The sequence below is a fragment of the Natrix helvetica genome, assembly GCF_964273705.1.
Source record: "Natrix helvetica genome assembly, chromosome: 2".
Lineage (NCBI taxonomy): Eukaryota > Metazoa > Chordata > Lepidosauria > Squamata > Natricidae > Natrix > Natrix helvetica.
Window position 1 is genome coordinate 200,574,031 of NC_138552.1, and position 23,378 is coordinate 200,597,408.

Consider the following 23,378-nt stretch of genomic DNA (forward strand, 5'->3'; position numbering starts at 1 on the left):
TGTTTGCTTGTGAGTAAATGGGCAGCACCCATGTGCCAATGATAGATGAGTCCCAAAGCGCAAATGAGCAAGCCAACAATAATTGATTGGCTGGTATTTTAGGAAGTCTTGGTTGAGCAATGATGTCTTAAATTAATGAAACAATATTCCTTAGATTTTTGCTGGGAGGCCTTTACTTACGGAAGCCTCATATGCTTTTTAATACTTGGAAAGCAATTTAATACAGCAAGGGGGTAATGCTAGGGACACTTCCTTGTACTGCATTGCAGCTAATGGTGATGCATTGCACTCAAAAAGTCACTTCCCTTTCTTTACTCAACAGTAAGAGACCAGAACAAGCTGGCAATACAGGAAGAGAACATTGTTTTGTTTCCTACACAAACTGGCTTTTGTTTCTTCTCAGCTGTTTCCCAGGGATTAGATTAAATAGTTGAAATCTGACCAATCCTTTGGTCCCAACCCAACATCAGCAATGTGGAAAAAGAACAAAAAAATTGAAAAAGGGAGGAACAGGGCAGTAGAAGGATGAGGCCTGGACATTCCCAGGTTTCATAAGCCCATACCCAAATTTCTATCTTTTACTGGTGAAGAAAATTTCCCAGATACATGTTTGAAGTTTTATATATTTAGGATGGTGCTAATTATGATTCTTGCTAGCAACAAAGATGATTAGGGGACACATAAAGAACGGTTACAGGAACTGGGCATGGCTAGTTTTGTGAAGAGAAGGGCCAGGAAAGACATGATAGCAGTCTTCCAATATTTGAGGGGCTGTCACAGAGAGGAAGGGGATCAAGCTATTTTCCAAAGCACCTGAAGGCCAGACAAGGAATAATGGGTGGAAACTGATCAGGGAGAGATTCAACCTGGAAATAAGAAAATATTTTCTGACAATGAGAACAATCAACCAATGGAATAGCTCGCTTTCAGAAGTTGTGGGAACTTCATCACTGGAAGCTTTCAAGAAGAGGTCGGACTGCCATCTGTCAGAAATGATGCAGGGTCTCCTGCTTGGATGGGGGTTGGACTAGATGACCTACAAGGTCCCATCCAACTCTATTATTCTATTCTGTTAGCTTTTCATATGCATTACTTATTTAATGAACATACACAGCTGCCTATTCACAGAGTGATACTAGATAGCTCACAATCAAATAAAATGGTATAAAAAGTGATCATGCCCTTCCCACCATATGCCAGACCACCATATTGTTGATCCCCTGACTCAGCCCCATCTTAGCTCAATGCATGGGAGAAGAGCCAGGTCTTCACAGAATTCCAGAATATCTCAGGAGGGAGGCAACACCTAAGGGCAGCTACAGAAAAGGCACAAGTTGTCATCAGATAACAATGTTCAATACAAGGGACCTGGAGCATACCCATCCTATCTGATAGTAGGATACCTTTGAGGAAAGACAGTTCTTCTTTAGCAATCCGGTTGTAACAAAAATAATTATATGTAATTTCTCAGCATTCTGTAATCAAGCTTCAGATTCTAGTACATTTTTGTATTCGTATATGCTATCCATGTACTTGACTATTCAGAAAATAAATAGATTCAGCTGTAATTTTCTATAGGGAATTGCCTACCACTGCCAATTCCTCAGGCTGGATGAAAATATCAAGCCTGATTAATTTACAGGGATTAAATGTATTAGACTAATAGAAGTGATGGTGATTGCCTTTAGGATGTTACAGGTATCAACACTGATTTACTCAGGCTGCATTGATGGAAAAATTGAAGCTATTGTACCTTTTAAAACTTGGTCCAGCACTAAAATGTATGCAAGATGCATTTGGCAAGATGGACAAAATTCTAATTTCTTTTTCTGAGTTTCTCTGCTATCTTGCTTTTGTTGGTCACCTTTAGCTATTCACACAAACTTCAAGGCCTATTGAGCTTCTATTTGCAAAGACAGTGTGGGTCTTTGCAGGGTGGGAAAGATCAGAGTGGGAAGCTAGGTTATTGGAAACTAGCAAAGAGGGACAGCCCTTCCAAGAGCTCATATTCAGATAAGCAGAGATTAGCACCAGACAAACAATCAGGCAGAAAGAAAACAATACCCTAATCAAGGAACTACCAAGGAGGAAGCAATACCACACCAAAACTGGCAAAACAAACTACCGAATATAAACTGGCAGCATGCCACACTCACTTGCATTTATGATCTTAAATAGTTGGCTTATGAAACAGAAGATGAAAGAACTGAGCAAAGATATACTCTTAGCTGAAATAGTCCTTTTACATATTTTGGCCAACCAGAGTTTAAGGGTTTTGCCTGAAAGCTGAAAGGCTACAACCACCTTGTTGGATCAGATTCAAGGGGCCAAGGTTATATTTTCTACATGTTCCATTCAAAAATTTGACAAACATTGTTTTTTAAAGGATGATTGCTTCTGAGCAGCTAACATTCAAAGTGTAGTATCTGTGATCATAGACATCTGTAGGGGGCCAATTATGATATTATGTGTGACGACAATAACTTGACTTACATATTTTGTCAGGTATCAGAATGAAAACATGTAATGGATACATTTTCCTGATTTTTTTTTATTTGACAACACTGAAGTTTGTCAAATTTCTTATTTGACAACACTGAAGTTTGCTGTAGATATCATTGTCTGTTATTCTGAAAATAGCAGTCAACAAAACTACTAATATTGATAGTATAAGCATCCATTAATTTATCCAGGAAAAAAATATTTCCAAAACTTCTCAATACGAGAATACAAGGGATAGATATATAAGTCAGTGAAATAATTAATTCTTTCATTTACATGTAAGGATCCTATGATACAGCATGAAACTTTTATTTGCCAGGGTTATAGCAAGTGGAAATCTAATTCTCCTTTGGGAGTTTAAGTTGTGTTTAGAGAAATCTCACTCTCCTAAGGAAAAAAAAGGAATATACAAGAATTGCTGTTATAACATCTACACTATGGGGCCTACAAGTGCCACGGGATACTTGGACACTTCTTCCTATGCCATATCAATTTTTTAAATATTTTTAATTTAAAAAAATAAATGGGAAGCTAGAAAAATCAAGCACCATTCTCAAACATAAATATATACATATATTTATTGTTTTCAGATCCCACAATACATTTCACAGGCATTCCTAGAAAAACTGATCAGAAGCTGCATCCATCTGATTTGGCTGTGTCCCCATCAGATCAGAAGAAAGGGCTAAGAAGAAAAAGTAGTGAGCATTTTGGGAATTTGGAATGAGTAGTGACAACTGTTTGTTTTATGATTGGTCAAGTCCACCATAAATAGTACATTTGTGACCGTATTCAGAATGTTCTCCCAACATTCCAAAGATGTCAATCAACTCTTATAGTTTAGAGCACTTTGCCACAAGATAAGAGCAGCCTATTGAATGCTACATGGAAGCCACCAAGCAAGACATGATTACAGTTGCATCCTCTTATTTGAATTCAGAAGTATGGTGCTTCGGATAGTGAAATCATATGGCCAACTTAACCATGACCCATCGACAGCTTAAAACCTTTAAAAAGATTTTAAAAGGCCAGTAAAAACATGTATGGATGCTTCTTGACTTATTACCGCAATTGGGACTGGAATTTAGGTCCAAACAATGCAGTTGTTAAAGGAACATCATGTAACCAGACCCAATTTTACAACCATTAGGTTGTTAAACAAATCACCATGGTTAAGTAAATCATGTGCTTGTTAAGTGAATCCAATCTACACAATTGACTTTGCTTGTCGGAAAAAGGCTGGGAAAGTCACAAATCTCATTCTTGTGACTGCAAGATGCTGCAATTGTAAACACAAGCCAGTTGCCAAGTGTACCCATGTAGGGATCATGTGACCATGGGGGTGGTGCAATGGTTGCAATTTCAAATATGAATCGTAAGTCACTTTTTCGGAGATCATTGTAACTTTGAACTGTCTTAAACAAAGAGTTGTAACTCAGTGACTACCTATATTAATCCCTGGTGCTATTAGTTCCCTATGCTGAATTATCCCTCTAATATTCTAAGTTTTTCTGTTTCCATTACAAAAGCCAGTTCTTCTTATCATGCCATTTAAACCAAGCCATTTTTTTTGCTCTGCATGGGCAGTCTAAATTCAAGCAAACCAATAAAGCTCAAGTATGTCTTCTTAAAAAATACTTTAGATGTATTGAATTGCTGAAGTCTAATAATAGGAAGATAGCCAAAACATCTTATCACCAATATTCAGCTAGTATGCCGTATTCCTTATCTGCAAAAGTCTAGGAGAAGCTCTTAGGGTTTAGGTCAACCTGATTATCAGATCATTGCATAAGGCAAGACTCCACTGACTGGAAGATCCTTTGGTTAGAGCTGAATGTGAGCTGAACCCATGACTTTGTTGATAGTCATGTGACTGAGTTAGTAAATTGTGAAATGAAAGACAGATTAAGGTTGCATTTCTATATGTAGTCCCCAATGTTCTTTGAGTTGGAGGAGATACATATTCTCATATCTTCCTAATAAGTCTTCAGAACAGTGACTTTCATAAAGCCTGAATAGAAGTGCTTCTTCAAGGGATTCCTCATAATTTTTGGGGTCAATTTTATCTTCTTTTGTTACATTAAGTAATGGGGACAAATACATCCTCCCAGTCCAGGGATTCCAGTCCACTGTTTTGTTCTGTTCATCTTCCATCCCTGTTTCCTGGTTTTCCTTGCTCCTTGTTCCAATATGGAGATGTTTTGAAGTTGTCTTTTGAGTTAGTAGAGATAGTAAAGTGTGTGGCTCTTTGAGTACAGCTTCTTTTTCATCCAAAAGGAGCTCTTTTGGTTCAGGCACCAAACAAATGTCTGCTATAACATCACACTCAGAACAGAAGGCACAGTTGGGCTCATCCACCATCAAATTTATCAGAGGGACCTCAGCATCATATAAGTGTAAAGAAGCAGATTGCCTTTCATTCGGAAGAACTTCTTTGAACTGTTGACTGAAAGAGGTATTTGGATCTTGGGTGCCAAACTGGGGGCAATAGTCCTGCTTTGTTCCATAGTTGGGCAACTCTGTTTGTGAATTGTGCGGTGCACCATCTGGTTCACAAATACAGCTAAAGATGTGTTGCTTCTCCTGAACTGGAGTCATCTGTTCAACTCTCACATCAAATTCATATGCTACCACTTCATCATTGTGTGTCTGTCCTAAAGCCTGAGGCGATTCCAGCTCTGCCAGTTGTGCTTTGCTTCTGTTTTGTTCATTTTTTGGTACGTTGTCGTTTTCTAAGAAATTATTGTTCCCCAAAACCTTTTTCGAAGCTTTCTCTTCCGCACAGTTCCCCGTACCGGTCTCAGCATTGATGTAGCCATTGCCAATTCTCTGCTGATAGTTCTCGGGAAAGGATTTATGTTCTTCTACAACATTAACTGTAATGAAGTTAACCACTATTTTTTCAGAAGGAACAAAATTATCTCTTCCACATCTTTGACTGTATTTCAAGATCTGGAAGGGGGGAAAAAGGTAAAGCTTTAGAAAGAAAACGGCCTTATCTGTAAAAAATATCGAGCAAATCTGGTGGAATATGCTTGTGACATAACTCTATGAATATTTGCTTGATAACATTTCTTTGATAACTATAACAGGGACCCAATCCCTCCGGATTTGAGCGATTTTATCCTGCAGATATTCCCAAATTCCTCTGCTCTGCCCTGTAGAGGGGCCTCCCGCGGCCTCTGAAACAAGAGGGAGCGGGACACCCGAAACAGGGCAGCAGGGCGGTTCTCTGCGGATGCAATGAGAGTGGCACAGTATTGGCGTTTGGCCACTCTCAATGCCACAAGGTACGTCCTTAAGTGGGCTCGTGCCTGTGTTCGATCAAATTCGGAACGGGAGGATCTCCAACGACTCTCTAGGCGTCTCTTGCGGCATTTCATCACCCTTAGCTCCTCGGTAAACCAAGGGGCCAGGGTGGATCGTTGCCGCTGGAGAGGCCGCAAAGGCGCCACCCGGTTCAAGGCCCCGGTAGTCGCGTTATTCCACGCGACCACCAGGTCCTCTACCCGGGGGCGGGTCAGGGTTACAGGTGGTGGCCCAAGCTCCGTCTGGAACCTATCCGGTTCCATCAGGCGCCTGGGCGAGCAACCCGGAAGTTTTCCTGACCCAAGATGAAAGGGTGAGTTAATGGGCTAGTCGCCTAACCGGGTTTCACTCAGGAGGGCAAAATGGTGTAGGAGCCGGCAAAGCAGATGTTAAAAAGGTGTTTAAAAAGATAGTTTATATAAAAATATAAAATCCTTCCATTACCCACCAGTCAGTTAGAACTGGAAAAGATTCTTGGATGAGAAGCAAATGTTTTCAAGGAAAAAAAGCCCAAGGACATCAAGTTGCCCTTTGGAAAAACACCTTTGGGACATCTTCTAATGCCATTCATCCATCACTATGGGTAAAGCTTGTTACTGATTTGGCACAATGCTGACTGAGTGATTCTATTTTTTTTAATTTCTCATACATACATTCACAAATATACAATCTCATAACTATTATTAATAATGTGTGTTATCTTTTAACATTTATAACAATTTTTCTCCCCTACAATTAACAACATAATCAATATTGCTTTTCTACCATCCCATATACCCATCTTATTTTACAACCCTACTTCTTCTGTCTTCCTCACCCCCTTCTTCTTTCCTTCTCTACTTTCTTCTTTCCTCCTCTCCTTTCCCTTCTCTCCTTCCCCTTCCTCTCCCCTACTCCTGCCCTTTCCTACCCTCTCTCCTACTCTTACTTCCCCTCCATTTCTTCCTCTCCTTTTCCTTTTCTTCTTTCCCTCTCCTTTCTCCTCTCCTCTTCCTATCTTTCCCTCTACTCCTCTCTCCACTCCCTTTTTCCGTTGTTGTCTTTACATGTTTTCCTCTTCAATCTGGTGTATTTTCGGGATGGTATTCTAGCAAACCCGGTTCCTTATTTATATAACAGTCTTAAATTGCCTCATTCATTTTCATTTAAATAGTTAAATATACATTCTCCTTTAAGGGTATATTTGTATATTAACACCTTTCTATTTTTTGACTGAGTGATTCTAGAAGACTTTGTAAGTCCTTTGTAGAGATTCTCCTTAGTCATTTAAAGCACTTAGAGCTCTACCAAATAGTTGAACAGGTGAAAAAGAGACATCTTACTACCAAAAGTATCATCTCTATCTGGCAATCACTAGTTTAAGAAAAGAAATTTTGGGCAAGTGCTTCCTAATGTGGTTTGCTTCTTCAGTACCTGTAAAAGAGATAATTCTTCAGCTGAACTATCTTGTGTAAATTTACCCAAGGGGCGGGGAATGCAAAATTGACTTCTATACAGCTGCTAATTCTTGTTATTGTGCATTTCTATTAATGCATGTGAGAAATTACAGCACCAGCAATTCTGTACTTACAGACTGCATTTAATGTCCACCATTATTGCAGCTAAGAGCTTTTTCAAATAATGCCATTTTTATCATTATAAACTAGGCTTCAACGCACATTGCCTGAAAAAAAATTACAGCACTATATATTTCAAAAATGTCAAAGAATCCTTACCAAGTTCTTGGGATACGTTTGCTTCACCAAATGAGTGTATCTATATAGACAGCAGCTTGACACCAAAATAATCAGGACTAGCAACAGACCTGGTAAAGTATATCCAAATATGACTGTTGCAGTTTGCTTGAAAGCTGGATCTGCTGAGAAAACATAGATTAGATGTTTTCCATTATTTCAAAGGGCCAGCAGGCAAAAGCATTAAAAATTGAGAGCTGACTTTATCAAGATAAGCAGCCCTATTTGAAAATGGAAAAACATGCATTCTGCAGCTAGTCTTCAACTTACAAGCCATTCATTTTGCAGTTGTTTGAAGTTACAGTGGCACTGAAAAAAGCAGTCCTCGCACTTACAACCATCACAGTATCCCCAAGTCCCATGATCAAAATTTGGTCATTTGGCAACTGGCATATATTTATAATAGTTGTAGCATCTCAGGGCACATAATTGCCACTTGTGATCTTCTCAGCCAGCTTCTGACAAGTGAAGTCCGTGGAAGATGCCAGATTGTCTTAACAACCACATGATTCACTTAAAAACTGCAGTGATTCACTTAATGATTGTGTCAAAAAAAAGGTTGTAAAACCAGGTGCAACTGACTTTAAAAACTGCCTTGTTTGGTTCTGGTCCCAATTGTCATAAGTCAAGGATTACTTGTATATTAGCTAGAAAACATACATAATATTTTATATCTATTTGGAAGTTTAACATATTTTGAACTCTTTCTAATTTCTAGTATAAAATCTAATTAGATTAGAGGGTTATTCAGAACTGAAAAATGGCCTTTAGCTGCTGTAGAGAATTTTGACAGTTTTGTCTTCAACATGTGCCCACATATAAGCCAGCATGCTTATGAAATATATTATTTTTCAAAATATATTGCAAGCATTAAAATAAGGCCTCTTTTATAACTTCTTGCTTGTGTAACAGCTGGGTTATGTTCTTTTAAGTTCTATATTTAGGCTGTTCATCCAGAGTAAGTTATTGATCTCCCTGCCAGCAGTTTCTTTCTTCGCCTAATTTATCTGCATTTATTAGGAATACATAGGCAATTAATAATGACTAAAAAGGGCTGACTTGCTTGTTTCTAATAAAAGATTTAAAATTATGCTCTTCAGAATCCCATCAAAGCAAAAATGCAACTACTTAGTATTGCAGAGCTGAAAAGGAGTGGTAAAACAGGTCTATTTTTGTAAGAGTAACTAGCAGAGGCCATATTAGTGGAACATTGTAATAGGAATGTTGTCTTTTCTGTCCATCATGCGACTCAAATGGAAACCTAAGATCAACTATGATAGGTTGCTCTTTCAAAAAAACAAAAGCAAAATGAAACCAGAACTTTTTCTCTTGGGTTTAATGGAAAAAGGATTGGAATTTTGGGGGGGAATTTTGTTATTATATTTGTTGACTACAGCAAGACTATTGTATGCATGAAAAATGATTCCTACTATGGATGAACGGTTGCAAAGGTTGATGGAGTTGACTGAAATGTCTAACTGACTACTTTGATTAAAGAAAAGAACACAAGGAGACCACTTCTGAACTTCGTGCCTGATGTGTAGAACAAGGAAATGCTGACTTTGCGTTTTACTGATTAGACTGATAGATCTTTATAGAAATGGCTTGTTCATATTATTATGAACAAGCAAAAAGTTGTGATTTGATGTTAATGCCTTATTTTACTATAACAGAGAGAGTTGGAAGCAGTTCTCACCTATTCGGGAGAACCAGTTGTTAATTCTAAGCAGTTTGGTGAACCGGCTGTTGGAAGAAATCTTATTTTGTTTTTTTCAGGGCTAATCCTGTCAGGAAGGCAGGAAGGAAACATTCTGGTGTTGTTTCTAGCCTAATGTTTATTGCCCTGCTTACAGAAATTGCCTCTCTGTTTAACCCTTATTACATTGTAACAGCTAAGGCGAAGCGTCCATCGACCTGAATGACGTTGAGTTAGCCACGCCCACACAGTCACATGACCACCGAGCTATGCCTACCCAGCTGGTCATTAGGCCAGAGAACTGGTTGTTCAATTATTCAAATCCCACCACTGGTTGGAAGTCAGTGCTTCTTTTTCTTTCTTTTTCTTATCTTTCCTCACTTCTCCTTTCCTCGTCCCCCCTCCCCACTGCTCTTCTATTTACTTTGTATTTTGTATTTTATAATACTTTATAATTCAATAAAAAATGTTGACAGCTAAAAAACAAAATGGTATGGAAATTGAATGAGGTGGTTTCCCATTGTGGCAGATGTAACAGGAAATGTTACAAATCTTACGAAGCCAAAAGAGTCTTCTGAAGAATTTTCAAGAGAACTAGAAACCTATGCGGAATTCTTCCTCAACAACTTTCACCCAGTCACAGTATTGATGACACACAGTAGTTTGGTGTATTTTGTACTCCTTTGCTTACCTTTCAGGGTAGGGATGCAGTGTTCTTCAGATAATTCACTAAACAGAAGTGGAGTAATAAATATTTGTACGGTGACACAGTATATCGTATTTGGCTGTAACTGCTGCACCTCCAAACGATTGTTTTGAATGCAAAACATCCACTAAAGGAAGGAAGGAAAATCTTTTTACTTTTTAAACTTAACTATATTAAGACTTCACCTACTGAACAAAAAAAACAAAAGCAGATAAAAAGCCCTTTCTGAAAACTACTCTATAGTCTCACATGAAAGCAGAAAACATATGACATATATTTGGATTTGAAAAGCTTAGCTAAAAGCACTGCTTAACAAGCAATAAGATGTCACATACGGTACTTCCTCACTATACGTGGGGAAATGAAAGTTTCTTCTGCTTTAAAAAAGAGTCTTTTGTCTTCAACAATATTTTGAGCAGAGCTTTGTGCAGGCAACAGATGCTTGAAATTCGAGTATAATAAGTTAACTTCGGATTTGATGTGATAGCACTTATGCTATGTTGGGATATAGCTATAAAAATGAAAAACTTATTATTTTTACAACCTGTTATGAATGTGCAAGCTGTGTTAGATATGGCACACACAAACAAAAGTTGCAAACGAGTCATTAGCTAGGTTAACAGTTCCCAACCTTCTGAGGGCACATTTGGGATTATTTTTTTTTTAAAAAAAGTGATATAGGATCAGTTACAATACAACTGTTGTGAGATATGGTTGGTCACATACAATCAGGTTGAGGACACTCTAAAATGTCCATAGTGCCCTCTTGTGGTCTGGCTGTGTTCATATAGCAAAGAGTTGGGAAAATCTGTATCCAGCTTTCCTAAGCCCTCAATTGGGCTGCTGAAATTGGTGGCAAAATGTTCAATTTCCAATGATGTAATATTCAGGAATTATTTTTATACACAAAAGTAAAGGTAGAGGTGGAAGCAAATACTGTACCTGGGAGGCAAACAAATTTGATTTTCAGTCTGTAGTGAAATATTATAGCAACTACAAACCCCACAGAAGTTTGAAAAAAAAAACCCACTATATTCCCTTTCCATCATGTTGCCTCCTCCTTATGACATCACCATTGGTTAACCATAAATTCCCTCAGCTAATCCTGGGGAAAAATCTCCATCCTCCCTAATGCGCCGTGTTAACCTATTCTTTATTTACTGATGCCATTACTGAGTATAGACCACATTTGTAGCATCATCTAATCTTCCATTTTGACTTGGTGCTATGGGAGTATCCACTCTGTACACCTCTATGTTTTTCTGTCCTCTTCCTCTCATATGCACATCATGCTTGAGAGAGAGAGAGAGAGGCAGGCAAAGAAAAATGAAGAAAATGGGCAGGGAAAACTATTTCAAGCAGGCAAAGTCTCAAAGACTAGAAGGGCAAAAAATATCAGTTCAGTTTCTATATCTATCTATCATCTATCTATCTATCTATCTATCTATCATCTATCTATCTATCTATCTATCTATCTATCTATCTATCTATCTATCTATCTATCTATCTATCTATCATCTAGCTATCATCTATCTATCTATCTATCATCTAGCTATCATCTATCTATCTATCTATCTATCTATCTATCATCTATCTATCATCTATCTATCATCTATCTATCATCTATCTATCTATCTATCATCTATCTATCATCTATCTATCATCTATCTATCTATCATCTATCTATCTATCATCTATCTACCTATCTATCTATCATCTATCTATCTATCTATCTATCTATCTATCTATCTATCTATCTCATCTATCTATCATCTATCTATCAATCCTCTTTTTTGAGAGGGGGCTTATTTAAGGTAGTAGTCAGCAAGGCAGATGATCAGCGATGCCACAGGAAGTACAGTGGTTCCAGCTTATATCTAGATCACTTCTTTTTGGGGCTTTGTCCTGCTTTGTAGTTGCTTCATAGTTTTGCTTCTCATTTCTACTTCTGGCCCTGTTTCCTGAATTGTTTTTTTTTCAGTCCACACTTGCCATATTTACTGTAATTAGATGGAGGATAAGCATTGATTTGACCTGGCAACCTGCCCTGAAGTTCCAGGTGCATCTTTCTTTTCCAGGAATTCATATACATTGGCAACTCCTCAAGCCGGGGGGGGGGGGGGAGGAGGAGGGGGAGCTTGGGAAAGAAAACAGATTTTGAAAACAAGAACACCCTACAACATGGAGCAGTCTCCTCCTCACATATAAGCTTCTGCTCTAGATTGCAGGTTTCCTGCTACAGATCTGCATATATATATAAAAGAAACATTAAACTGGGAACATCTACAAACCCAGAATCAGGCACAGTTACATTCTCGCTGCATCTACAGTTATTGTCCCTAAAGACAGGCTTGGATTTTATCTTTGTCCATCTTCATCACTGTTTCTCAATCCCAGTGGAGTTGGCACCCACTCATCTTAAAGTCAATTGAGTTTGAGCTAAACTGCTCTACATCTTCACAAGCCGGGAGATCAACCACTGTTATTTCGCCTGCAGCACAATCCATTCAAATTGCCAAGCAATACTTTCCATTTTCATCTTCATACTTACTCTTTTATTTATGTTTTTGTTGAATACTGACACGTTAAATTGTAGGCCCGAGTATATTTTGTGCAAATATACGGGTTCCTCCCTGGGATCTCTCTTCCATTTCTCGGGGGGAACCACGGTGACTGAAATAGAATTCTCGGTAGACGAGAGCGAAAATGCGGGTGGATCGATAGACGCTGAAAAGCAAATATATATCATTATTTATAATAAGAACACAATAAAGGAGAACATTTGTAGCTCAGGGTTGAAATAAGGGATCCTTGATGCTCTCTGAGCTTCCTTTTTTTCTTGCAGACGTTTCATTACCCAAACTAGGTAACATCTCTGGTGCTAATGATGCTGATATTATCTAGCAGTGATGTTGTTACCTATTTTGGTAATGAAATGTCTTTAAGAAAACAATAAAGCTCAGAGAGCACCAAGGACCCTCTCAATAAGAACACAAAACTAACTGAGACAGAATTTCCTTGTTAGTCTATCTGGTTTATTTTTTACCTTGAACTTTTCAGTAACAAATGTTTAAGCTTGCCTATTTCAACTGGTACCTCTCCAGATTGTTTCACTACATTGATCATCCTTCCAAATCAGAATCGACCATTGTGGCTACTCATGAGGAAACTTAAGAGTCCAACGCAACCAGAGAGTATCAAGTTGGGTAGTCTGACTTACATAAGAAAAGTTTTAATAATTTCCATTCAATTGTGTCGTTAATATGAATGTATTTAGAAAATTCAGTATATTGAGCTGGATCAAAAAAAAAATAAAAACTGAGAAAGTTTCTCCATGAGTCAAAAGGCATTTATACTGATTTTCATAATCAATCTGGCTTTGAATGCACATCATATGGCTTTGAAATTGTGGGGTGATTCAAAAGCAGTTCCTGATGAAGTATGAGGATTTTTTTAATCAAAGAGAGAGAAAAATGAAGCTACTAGACTTGTCCGGGCTTCTCACTGAATCTACATATTGCAATAATAAACATCTTTAGAAGCTGTAAAAAAAAACTTTTATGAACCTGGGGCTATCAGGAAGTATGCTTTCAAAGCTCAGGGCAATGAGCTTAGTTCTATAAGCACGGTCTGATCAATAAAATACTTGTTCTGTATACAAGCAACACTATTTCTATATTCAGAAGCAATAAGACACGTGATCCTGAATGCCATTGCATTTCTATTCATGCTAAGTCACCCCATGCACACTGGCTTTCCTCGATCACAAGTATATTCTAGCAGGATCCAATCTAGGTCAGCCACTGGAGCCAGAAGTTTAATCTGGTAACTTTTGGACCTGTGTTGGAATCCATCCTCAGGGAACTTCTCTCTCACCAGAACCGAGTTCCCTCAGGAGGGACTCCAACACCAGTCCGAAAGCTCAGAAGACTAACCCTCTGGTCCCAGTGATCGAGATCCTGCAACATTATCCTGAGGCACACATATTTGCCTTCATTCATAAGTATATTCTAGAACATGGGTATCAAACTGGATCACGTCACATGATGTATCGTGATGCATCACAACATTTTTTGCCTTTGTGGAGCTGAGGTGGGTATGGCCTATACGTAATGCATTTAGCCCACGGATTGCCAATTTGACAGACCTATTCTAGAATAAAAGCAAGTTTCTGAAACAACATGGTAGACTTTAGTTTAGTCCTATCTCTGTTCTAGGATGCACGTTAAGAAACGTTGCTATGACAGGCAAGGATTGTTATGGGTGCATGCAAGCACAAAAGGTCACAGAAGTTAAATAAGGCAGAGATACAAGTTATATCGAACAAGGATTTTGAGATTTCTAATCTCTGTATTGCTTTGATTAATACGATGGCATTCTGTGGGGGGGAAATGGAAGTGTGTATTTCTGTCTGTTTCCCATGGAGTTTCTCTTTTCAACTTCAACAACTTTGGAGAAACAGACCAGAACCAGAATTTCATTGGATCCCAATAGCAGCGGACTCAAATTAATATCTTCTATCCAGGAAGATTTTTTTTAAAAAAATCTATTTTGAATCACCTGCTTTCTCTGTTTAATGACCCGGCATTCAGCAAGTCAGATATACACCCCTAACTAATAGCAAAAGTACAACAGCATCCCATTTCGTAAACGGCAGCTTCAGAGACTCCACAACAGCCTTAGAATAATGCAGTCAGGGACAAGTACTTTAACTATTCTTCCATGACTTCCCCTTAGGTGTTATGGGGGAAAAACTCCTCTCTGAAGCTGCTGTTTACATTTGAGAGAGGCTTTCTTCTGCAGCAATGGGAGTTTCCTTGATCATTCAGCAATTAATGGAATATGTAGCTTGTATTTCAAAGAATGTAATGAAACTGCCGGGCACATACAAAATTATTATAGCAAAAGCCAGACCTGGACCTTATCTGTAACATATTCAGTCTTTGTTCATAGAGACCATCTGCTTTCATTTATTTCCATAGAACAGGGGTGTTAAACTCAAGGCCTGTGGGCCAGATCTGGCCCCTGGGGTACTTAGATCTGACCCTGGAAACAGCGAAGGACCAGGCTGCAGTGCCTCAGCCTGGCCCAGGCTGACTGGCCGCTGATTTACAACCTGGTGAGGGCTGGCAGCATGCTGGAGGAGGACGTGGCAGCTGAAAATGGAGCCCTGGAGGGTCGCGCTGGGTCTCCTCAGCTCTGTTTTCATTAGCAGAGCGCTATAGGAGGCCATGCCCCCCAGCCCCGCCTGGGCCACCACAGGCACCCCCAACATGAGTGACATCAAGCTGATCATGCCCACCCAGCCACATCCACTCAGCCCCCTGAGGTTAAACACAACCCTGATATGGCCCTCAATGAAATTGAGCTTGACATCCCTGCTATAGAACAATCCTCAGGCTATGTTTAGACTAGTTCCTCTTTCACCAATCATACATTTGGCATATTCCAACATGTATCCGTCGCATGAAATCAGTGGTGACTGACATGGGTTGAAATCACAAATATCTAACACCAGTGGCTGTCCTTCAGCATGTCACAACATTGTTATGAACATATATTAGTTGTCCTTACTGTCTGTAAATGGATTGAACCTGGGTGATTCTGCCCAGACAGAACAATTTCCGTTTAGAGAGACTTTCACTCTGGCATGATATTGTTCTTTGTGGTTGTATGTTCCATTAGAGAGGTCACACCAGGTCTGATTGATATTCTTACATTCTGGATACTTAATCCATTTATCTGTGCCATATCTGAATATCAAAGGGTAAAAGAAAAAGAGATAAAATTAGCACTTCTACAATTAATCCTTAAATGGGATTGAACTCTGGGGAGGTGAGAAAGAGAGAGTTTTGAAAGATTTCTTTGTTGTTTAAATATCAAATGCCTGTTTTGGGGTGTCAGAAACTACCCTTAAGGAATCTCTTCTCAAAAAAGTGCATTGGGGCATGGCAGGAGTAGTTGTGTCAAAAATAGCACAATGATTTCTGCTTCCAGAATTACCTGCTGGTGAGTTTTGGGTGGACTGTGTCTACAACTCTTTAAAGCACCTATATGTTTCCCTAGGATCCCTGGCTGGCTGGGAAAAGTCAGGGCTGCTTTAAGGAGATGCTATGGCTGCTACATTCATGATACACCTGTTGCAAAGTGCACTTTTAGAATCCAGAATGAAGTGTGGCAGAGCATTACTATTCTATAATTTTCCCATACATTAAAAAAAGTTATCTTATGTTCCCTTCTTGTGGAACACGACAACTTTTAAATAAATAATTCATTTCTTAATTAGGTACTAGCAAGAGGGGGGGTATTTGATGAAGCAGTAAAAATAAGATGGAAGAACCAATCTTTCAAGGTCTCTGAACTATTTCAAATATCTAGTGTTATCCTTGAGAAGTGGGCAACCTTTTCATGCCTAATACTGAATTTTTCAGCATACAGTTAATCCTCGAGTTACGACTACAACGGAGCCTAAAATTTCTGTTGCTAAGTGAAACATTTCTTAAGTGAATTTGCCCCATTTTATAACTTTTCTTGGCACAGTTGTTAAGTGAATCATTGCATTTAAGTTAGTAACATGGTTGTTAAGCGAATCTGGATTCCTCACTGATTTTACTTATCAGAAAGACACAAAAGTTGATCAGATGATTCCAGGATGCTGCAAGCATCACAAATGCGCACCATTTGCCAAGCATCTGAATTTTGATCATGTGACCATTGGAACGCTGCAACTGTTATAGGTGTGAAAAACAATCACAAATCACTTTGTTTGGAGCTGTTGTACCCTTGAACAGTCACTAAATGAAATGATGCAAGTCAAGGACTACCTGTACTCTATTGAGAGTTTCAGAAAGCAGTAAATAGGAATGAGTAGAAATACCTATTAGCTCTATGCCCGTGGTGGCAAACCTACGGCACGCATGCCATAGGTGGCTTACAGAGACCTCTCTGTGGGCATAGCAGCCATCGCCCTAGCCCAGCTCCACCGTGCATGTGCGTGCTCCTCCTTCTGGCCAGCTGGTCTTTGGGTCTCTGCTGTGCATGCATGGGGGGTGGGGTACATGCATGGGGGAGCTCTCGTCCTGCATTTTGGTGGCTCACACAGCAGCCCCTGCACCCTATTTTGGCTTTCAGGTTGATGCAGGTGGCCTTCCAGGCCCAAAATGAGGTACGTGTGTGTGTGCATGCCCCCCCATGCACTGTTTTGGCTTCCAGGTTGGTGCAAGATAACTTCCAGCCCCAAAATGGGACACGTGGGCCCCCTGCACCCTATTTTGGGGTGGCGTGGAAGGCCTCCTGCGCCAATCTGGAAGGCAGAAATGGGAGAGGGGCGGAGTGCATTCGGAGGGGGGCAGGGGAGCATGGGGGCTTTTTCCACATGTGCATTGCATAATGGGTGTGAGCGCACATACACGCTTTCAGCACGCAATGACAAAAAGGTTAGCCATCACTGCTCTATGCTACGTGCTTTCTCCTCTTAATACTCTCCCAAGCAGCCAGTTGCAGAAGAGATATTTCTCAGTGGAGGACTGAATTAACCTCTGATGTAGAAATTTGAAAATTAACCTTAGAACCGCAAGACGTGCCTCCCTCGTTTATAGTCTTCAGTCTCTTATGGAAGCAGAATGAAGCATTTGCACATGGAAATAGCTGACTTTTACAATACACACAGTGTAAAACCCAATAGCCAACATACATCAAATACTTCACTTTATAATTTAATTTGTTCTCTGCTATTCCTTCTGGTGGCAACCAATGCAGGATATTCTTCATGTTTCTGGAGATAAAATGGACATTCCGTGGGCTGGGCAAAAGACAATGTGATGCTATTAGGAAAAAAAAAACCGACATAAATGAACAATTAGATTATGATCCACACATAAAAAAATTGGGGGAGGGGTGAATTAAAATAGATGGCGGGGCTTTGATGGAATGGACACTCTTGGGTGGAGCGGAAGTTGTTGCAGGAACGTTGTTCCATATTCCTTCTTAGGCATTGAAAATAGAGGTTGCTTTTTGCTGCCATATAGTATTTTCACACGCAAAAAGCAATCCTGAAATTTTAATAGAGAGACCGTTTTGTCTAGTGGTTAAAGTTGTTATTGTGAGGAAACAGGATGAAGGTGTGTGGGGATGCTTTGAGTTATTTGTAAAAATAAAAAAGGTGGAATACAAAGAAATAACATAAAAATAATACCTACTGCCATTTTTAATGCTAGTGTATATAGTTTGTTTTAATTGCAGGATACAATTTCAATAGATTGAAGTTAAAAATGATCATTGGGTTTGTATTTTACTGACTGTTACTATAATATATGGTTGAAAATTTAATAGGAGTATCAAGTTTTGTGGGCATTTTTTGGAAAGTTCTTATTTATTTCCACTAAGCTCCTGGCAATTCCTGAGGTCGATATACAGTATAAAAGTGTTTTGTTTCTGAGGCAGCAAAGAGATGGGCCTGTATGGACCTGTTTGGTTGCAGATTGGATTTTGACGATGAGACTCATTGAATATTTAACTTTATGGAAAAACTCTACAGGAACAGATAGTCCTCACTTACCAACCCCTTGTTCAGCCAACGTTTGAAGTTAGACTGAAAAAAACCCCTGTATGGCTAATTTACCACCTTTGCAGCATCCTTCAGTCACATGAGAGTAAGTTGTTTGAGTAGCACAGCTGTGGCTCCCAGCCTTGGGCTGCAGTGCAAACACATTGCTTTCGATGTGTACAAAACAATGAGGCAGCACTTGAGCATTGCCAAGAGTAACTAGGAAGCAACCAAACATGTGAAAAGTATAAAACTGAGTAGACTTATTTCTTCTTGCTGGAAAACACAGTGGTTGCCACATGATTTGCCACTTCATGACTGTTTCACTTAGCAGTGGTGTTGAGGATTCCAATTAAGGTTATTAACTAAGGACCACCTATAGTCCTTCGTTATTGGTTGCTCCTCCAGCAACCATTCACAGTTACAAAGGTGCTGAAAGAGGAGATTTAAGACCTATCCAGCCACATGATCGCAATTGGGGGCTTGGCAACTGGCATGCCTTTATGACAGTGGCGCAGTGGTTGGAATGGAGTACTGCAGGATACGTCTACTGACTGCCAGCTGAATGCAACTTGGCAGTTTGAATCTCATCAGGCTCAAGGTTGACTCAACATTCTATCCTTCCGAGGTGAGTAAAATGAGGACCCAGATTGTTGGAGGCAACATGCTGACCTTGTAAACGGCTTAGAGAGGGCTGTAAAGCACTGTGAAGCAGTAAAGTCTAAGTGCTATTGCTATAGTCACAGCATCCAGTGGTCATGATTGCCATTTATGACTTTTATAACCAGCTTTCAACAAGCAAAGTCAATGGGGAAGCCGGTTGGAAATCACCAGTTGTAGTCATGTGGTATCATGCTTAATGACCATAACCCATTCAATTCAAAACTGTAACTGGGATTGATATCATAAATTGAGCATGGTCACATGATGATTCACTTTATAACTGTGTCACTTAGCAATGGCAAGGGAAGACTGCCAGTACTTGAATTTGAAAGTTACTTGACTGATATGATTTGGTCTTGTAAGTTACTGGCAAAATTTGAGAATCATATTTTAATTACTTAAATACCTTTATGGAGATTTTTAAATTAAAGATGTTAATGTTATGTTAAATTATACTCTAAAACATTGGGTTCTGATTATTTTGGGGGAGTTATGATTATATCAGGTCTGGGGTATTGTTAAGAAAACTATTTTGAGAAATTGGAAAGATAGCATTATTGTAGATATTAAAGAGTAGATTCAAGAGATATGTAATTTATTTGTTTTAAAAAGACAATTTTATCTATTGTACTAGTAAAAATGACATGATATTTTCCTTTGACACAGATTTTGAAACAATTTGTAATACTAAACAGTCATAATTTATTTTCTTTAATTTAGATAGGTTAAATATCTTTCAATATTTTAGGATATATAATATCTATAGGTGGTTTACCCTTTTTTGTTAAGTCTCTTGTTTTTAAATAAGTTTTCCATTTTTGCACATTTCTTCTTATAAAGCTTTTTAAGATAGACAGTACAAATAAGTGCAAAGTCTGTGTTTATTTGTACTGTGTGTGTGCAAATAATCAATAGTTGTGTTACTCTGGTTATAGAAATAACTACATTTTGAATTTGCATGAAACAGTAAACCATAAAATAACCATACCAGCTGGATTCATAAATGAGGTTAGTGATTCAATTTAACCAATATTAAAGTTAAGCCATCAGGTTCATTATGACCTTGATCAAATGTTTGTGAGAACTCAGTACATAACGCAGAATTATATGCATCTTATTTTAACCCTCGTATATTTATCTTTTTAATGATACCCTGTAACTTTGCCAATGTTCTTTTTATGTAGGCCCCTGGTAATATGGAGTTATCTTTACAATTCTTCTAAAAAAGCATTTCCAACCCAATTACACTGGTATGTCACACTTTTCCCAAGAAAATCAAAATAGTATATGTGGATTTCTCACCCACTCTAGGAGAACAATTTGTTCAAAATCTGCCAGGAAGCTTCATTGCTGAATAAAGATTTGGGTCTGGGTCTTAGTGCAACCATCTAATTGCCCCCCTGCCTCCCCCCCCCTGCAATAGCTGGTACTTAGATCTATGAAAACTGCAGGGCGGAGGAGGCACCCATCCCTAGAAGTAACTTCAAAGCAACAGCAAGGCTCTTTTCCCCAAAGAGTGAGCTGTCCAACAATGCCAGAAATCTTGGAAGAATCACCACAGACAATTTGAAAGCTCACATGGGAAAACAGCCCAGCCCATTCTAAGCTGAATACCTGTTTGATCAGGTTGGCTATCTTGTTAAAACCTTGCACATTTTCCGTAAGCCTATTTAAGCCTACTTGCACACTTTTTATATAAACAGAGCGCCACTTTAAAAAGTGAGCTTGGTTGCCACCCACCACCACCAATGATTCATCCACTCTGCAAGTATTCAGAGGCATCCCTTTCCTAACATTGCAGATAATGGATTTAAAATAGAGTCCAAGAGCTAACTATGACCCATTATTGCTGCTGGATGCCTTTATTTAAAAATAATATTAGTGATCATCTTCATCTATCAAAGCATCCCGTCGCTCTCAGCAAAACGTGCCAGGAGCAGAAGCGGCTCAACGCTTCGGGTTTAAGCCCAAAGCTGCGAGGAAGCTGCCCCCGGCGACCCCCGCTGTTTCCCCCGTAACCTACCTGCCGCCTCTGAAGGAGGCGCGGGGAAGATCAGCCGGAGCAGGAGGAGCCAGAGAGCTGACGCCGCGGGGTCACTCATTGAGAAGGGACAGCGCCTGTGCGTTGCATGATGCTCGTCTCCGCCACCTTCTCCTCAATTGGGTCGGACACAGAGAGAGACAGCAAGCGGCGACCCCAACCAGCCAAGCGGAGAACTTCCGGGGTTCCCAGGGCTGACCCGCTTAGCGACTCCTGCCTGGCCGAATCCCCCGGGAGAAGGAGCGACGCGCAGCGATCCTGTTGTGGACTTTGCGCCTCGCGTGCTTTCCAGGGCTCGGGCTAGTTGCTTGCAAGTTGCGCTCTCGCGCCCGGTTCCCGAGTCCAAGCACTCAGAAGCCACGCCTGCTTAAGCTTGAATAGTGGCGAGGTGGGATCTGGGTAGATCGGGGTTAAAACGCCCTCCGCCGGAATGCTAGCCCTACGTAGGGCCTGGCTGGGGTTTAAATTTTGGGGGGGGGGTGTCTAATAGCAGGACTAAGAGGCTTGAAAACCTCGTTAAAAACTAAGCTCTTGTTTCATCTTTTCTCTGCCCCCTCCCGCTTTTCCCTAAGGGCAATACAATTTTACACAGAATTTTCTTCCAGAAAGTTGTCTCATTGATTGATTGCTTTTGGTTAAGTCTTACGGTATTTACCGTAGCGTTGTGAAATCTGCCTGTTTTTAAATTGCTACGTGTGTGGGGATTGAAAAGCTGTGAAGTGTCACAGCTTTACAGAAACCACAGAGAAAGGGGTTTTTTTCCCCCCAAATGTTTTTCTCATCTTTGTAGGAGAATGCATATGGAACACAAAGCCACAGTTCTTGGCAAAATCATGTGGAAGTCTATAATTTTAGTGACAAGGTACAGTACTACTGAACACCAGCATTTCTGCCAGAGGGATTATGCCAATTTTTGCTTCCAGTTACAGGAAGTGGTGTATCCTACGGTATTTTACTTGATTAACCATTTGGATTAGTTGAAGAAAAACATTTCAGTTGAATGAAAAGGCATTCACAATTTAAGGGGCACAATAACTTTTATTTACTTAAAATGCCCCAAACCTGCCAGCACAGCTTTAGAATCAAGGCATTTCTTCCTGGGGTTTGAACAGAAGACGATACATCTTAATGTTGTTGTTTGCTGTGGCAATTATCATCTAAAAATAAATAATTATTTTATATTCATTTCATGAATATTGAATTGATTGACTCAATGATGACAATCAGCTGTGAGATTGAACCACATTTCTTTATAGTGCAATAAGATTATACAGAATCATAAAACTCCACTGAGTTCAATTCGTTTCCAGGAAATTGTATACGGAACTGCTGCAATCCTATAGAAAACGTCTCTCTATTTCTTATTAGGCACATATAGGGTTATGCTGCTAATCACATGACATCAATAGCCCCAAGGCCAGCAACATTGGCTTCTTGCATTGACTGATTTTGTACAAGTTGAGGCATCACTTCGATTGTTCTCATCCTTTGGGGTGTGTCAGTTGCTTATTATCATCTGCCAATGTGTTGGCACACAGCAAGTGGTGTATCAGTGAAAAATGAGTATATAACTTTGTTGTTCACATTTGAAGGCTGGATTCACCCATTGCACTAAAACATAAAGCTTGCAAATCACCATGGTGTTTTGGGAAGCAAAAGGCTAGCAAGCTGGCAAATAAAAATTGGATTATTATATTAGAATACTTGGCAATCCTATGTGATTGATCTGCAAGTGTCTGTAGATACCATTTTGTGCATTTATTCTGGCTTCCAGTTGATCATTTCAAAATTGCCACTGCTGATTTAATTCATCTTCAGAACCTCCTCACACTTAGTGGATATTTGAAAATGTGAAACTGATTCTGAGTTTACACGGTGGGCTAAACCATGGTTTATGGCCTAACTGATAATTGACTCACACTAAGATGTTAAGATTGATGTATCAGTGCTAAAGTCAGATTCACACATATTCTAAAGTGAAGCCAAACTAGCCGCATGATAGCTTAATAAGATGTGTGGACTCAACCTCTTGTGCTCTTGATCTTTATTGATCCAAATCTTTTAACTCTGCTAGCTAAGGTCTAAAAATGTTAGAGGACCCTGAGGTTCACTACAAATAAGACTGAAAGATCTTCAGACTGTTCTAAAGTTGGCAAGTGTCCCTCGATCTCCATATGATAATG

The 23,378-nt window shown here is 39.5% G+C and overlaps 1 protein-coding gene across 2 annotated transcripts; it reads right to left on the minus strand.

Moving 5' to 3' along the window:
• Positions 1-3,083: 3,083 nt before the first annotated feature.
• LOC309387300 (interleukin-20 receptor subunit alpha-like) lies at positions 3,084-21,954 on the minus strand. Of its 2 annotated transcripts, none has more exons than XM_081943744.1 (7): positions 21,178-21,954; positions 17,640-17,769; positions 15,521-15,699; positions 12,498-12,673; positions 9,932-10,073; positions 7,527-7,666; positions 3,084-5,454 (listed from the first exon to the last, which is right to left on the minus strand). In XM_081943744.1, the coding sequence occupies exons 1-7, from the start codon at positions 21,254-21,256 to the stop codon at positions 4,408-4,410; spliced, it is 1,893 nt and encodes a 630-aa protein (XP_081799870.1). In that variant the 5' UTR covers positions 21,257-21,954; the 3' UTR covers positions 3,084-4,407. The 2 variants fall into 2 exon arrangements, with proteins under 2 accessions (XP_081799870.1, XP_081799869.1); XM_081943743.1 differs by having other exon boundaries at positions 7,527-7,669.
• Between the last annotated feature and the right edge of the window lie 1,424 nt (positions 21,955-23,378).

Coding starts and splice junctions, on each gene's coding strand:
- LOC309387300 (XM_081943743.1), bottom strand. CDS start 21,256: ATGAGTGACCCCGCGGCGTCAGCTCTCTGGCTCCTCCTGCTCCGGCTG. Junction 7,670..9,931: donor CTGCATCCCTACCCTGAAAG/GTAAGCAAAGGA, acceptor ATGTTTTCTCAG/CAGATCCAGCTTTCAAGCAA. Junction 5,455..7,526: donor AAACGTATCCCAAGAACTTG/GTAAGGATTCTT, acceptor CCCCCCTTCCAG/ATCTTGAAATACAGTCAAAG.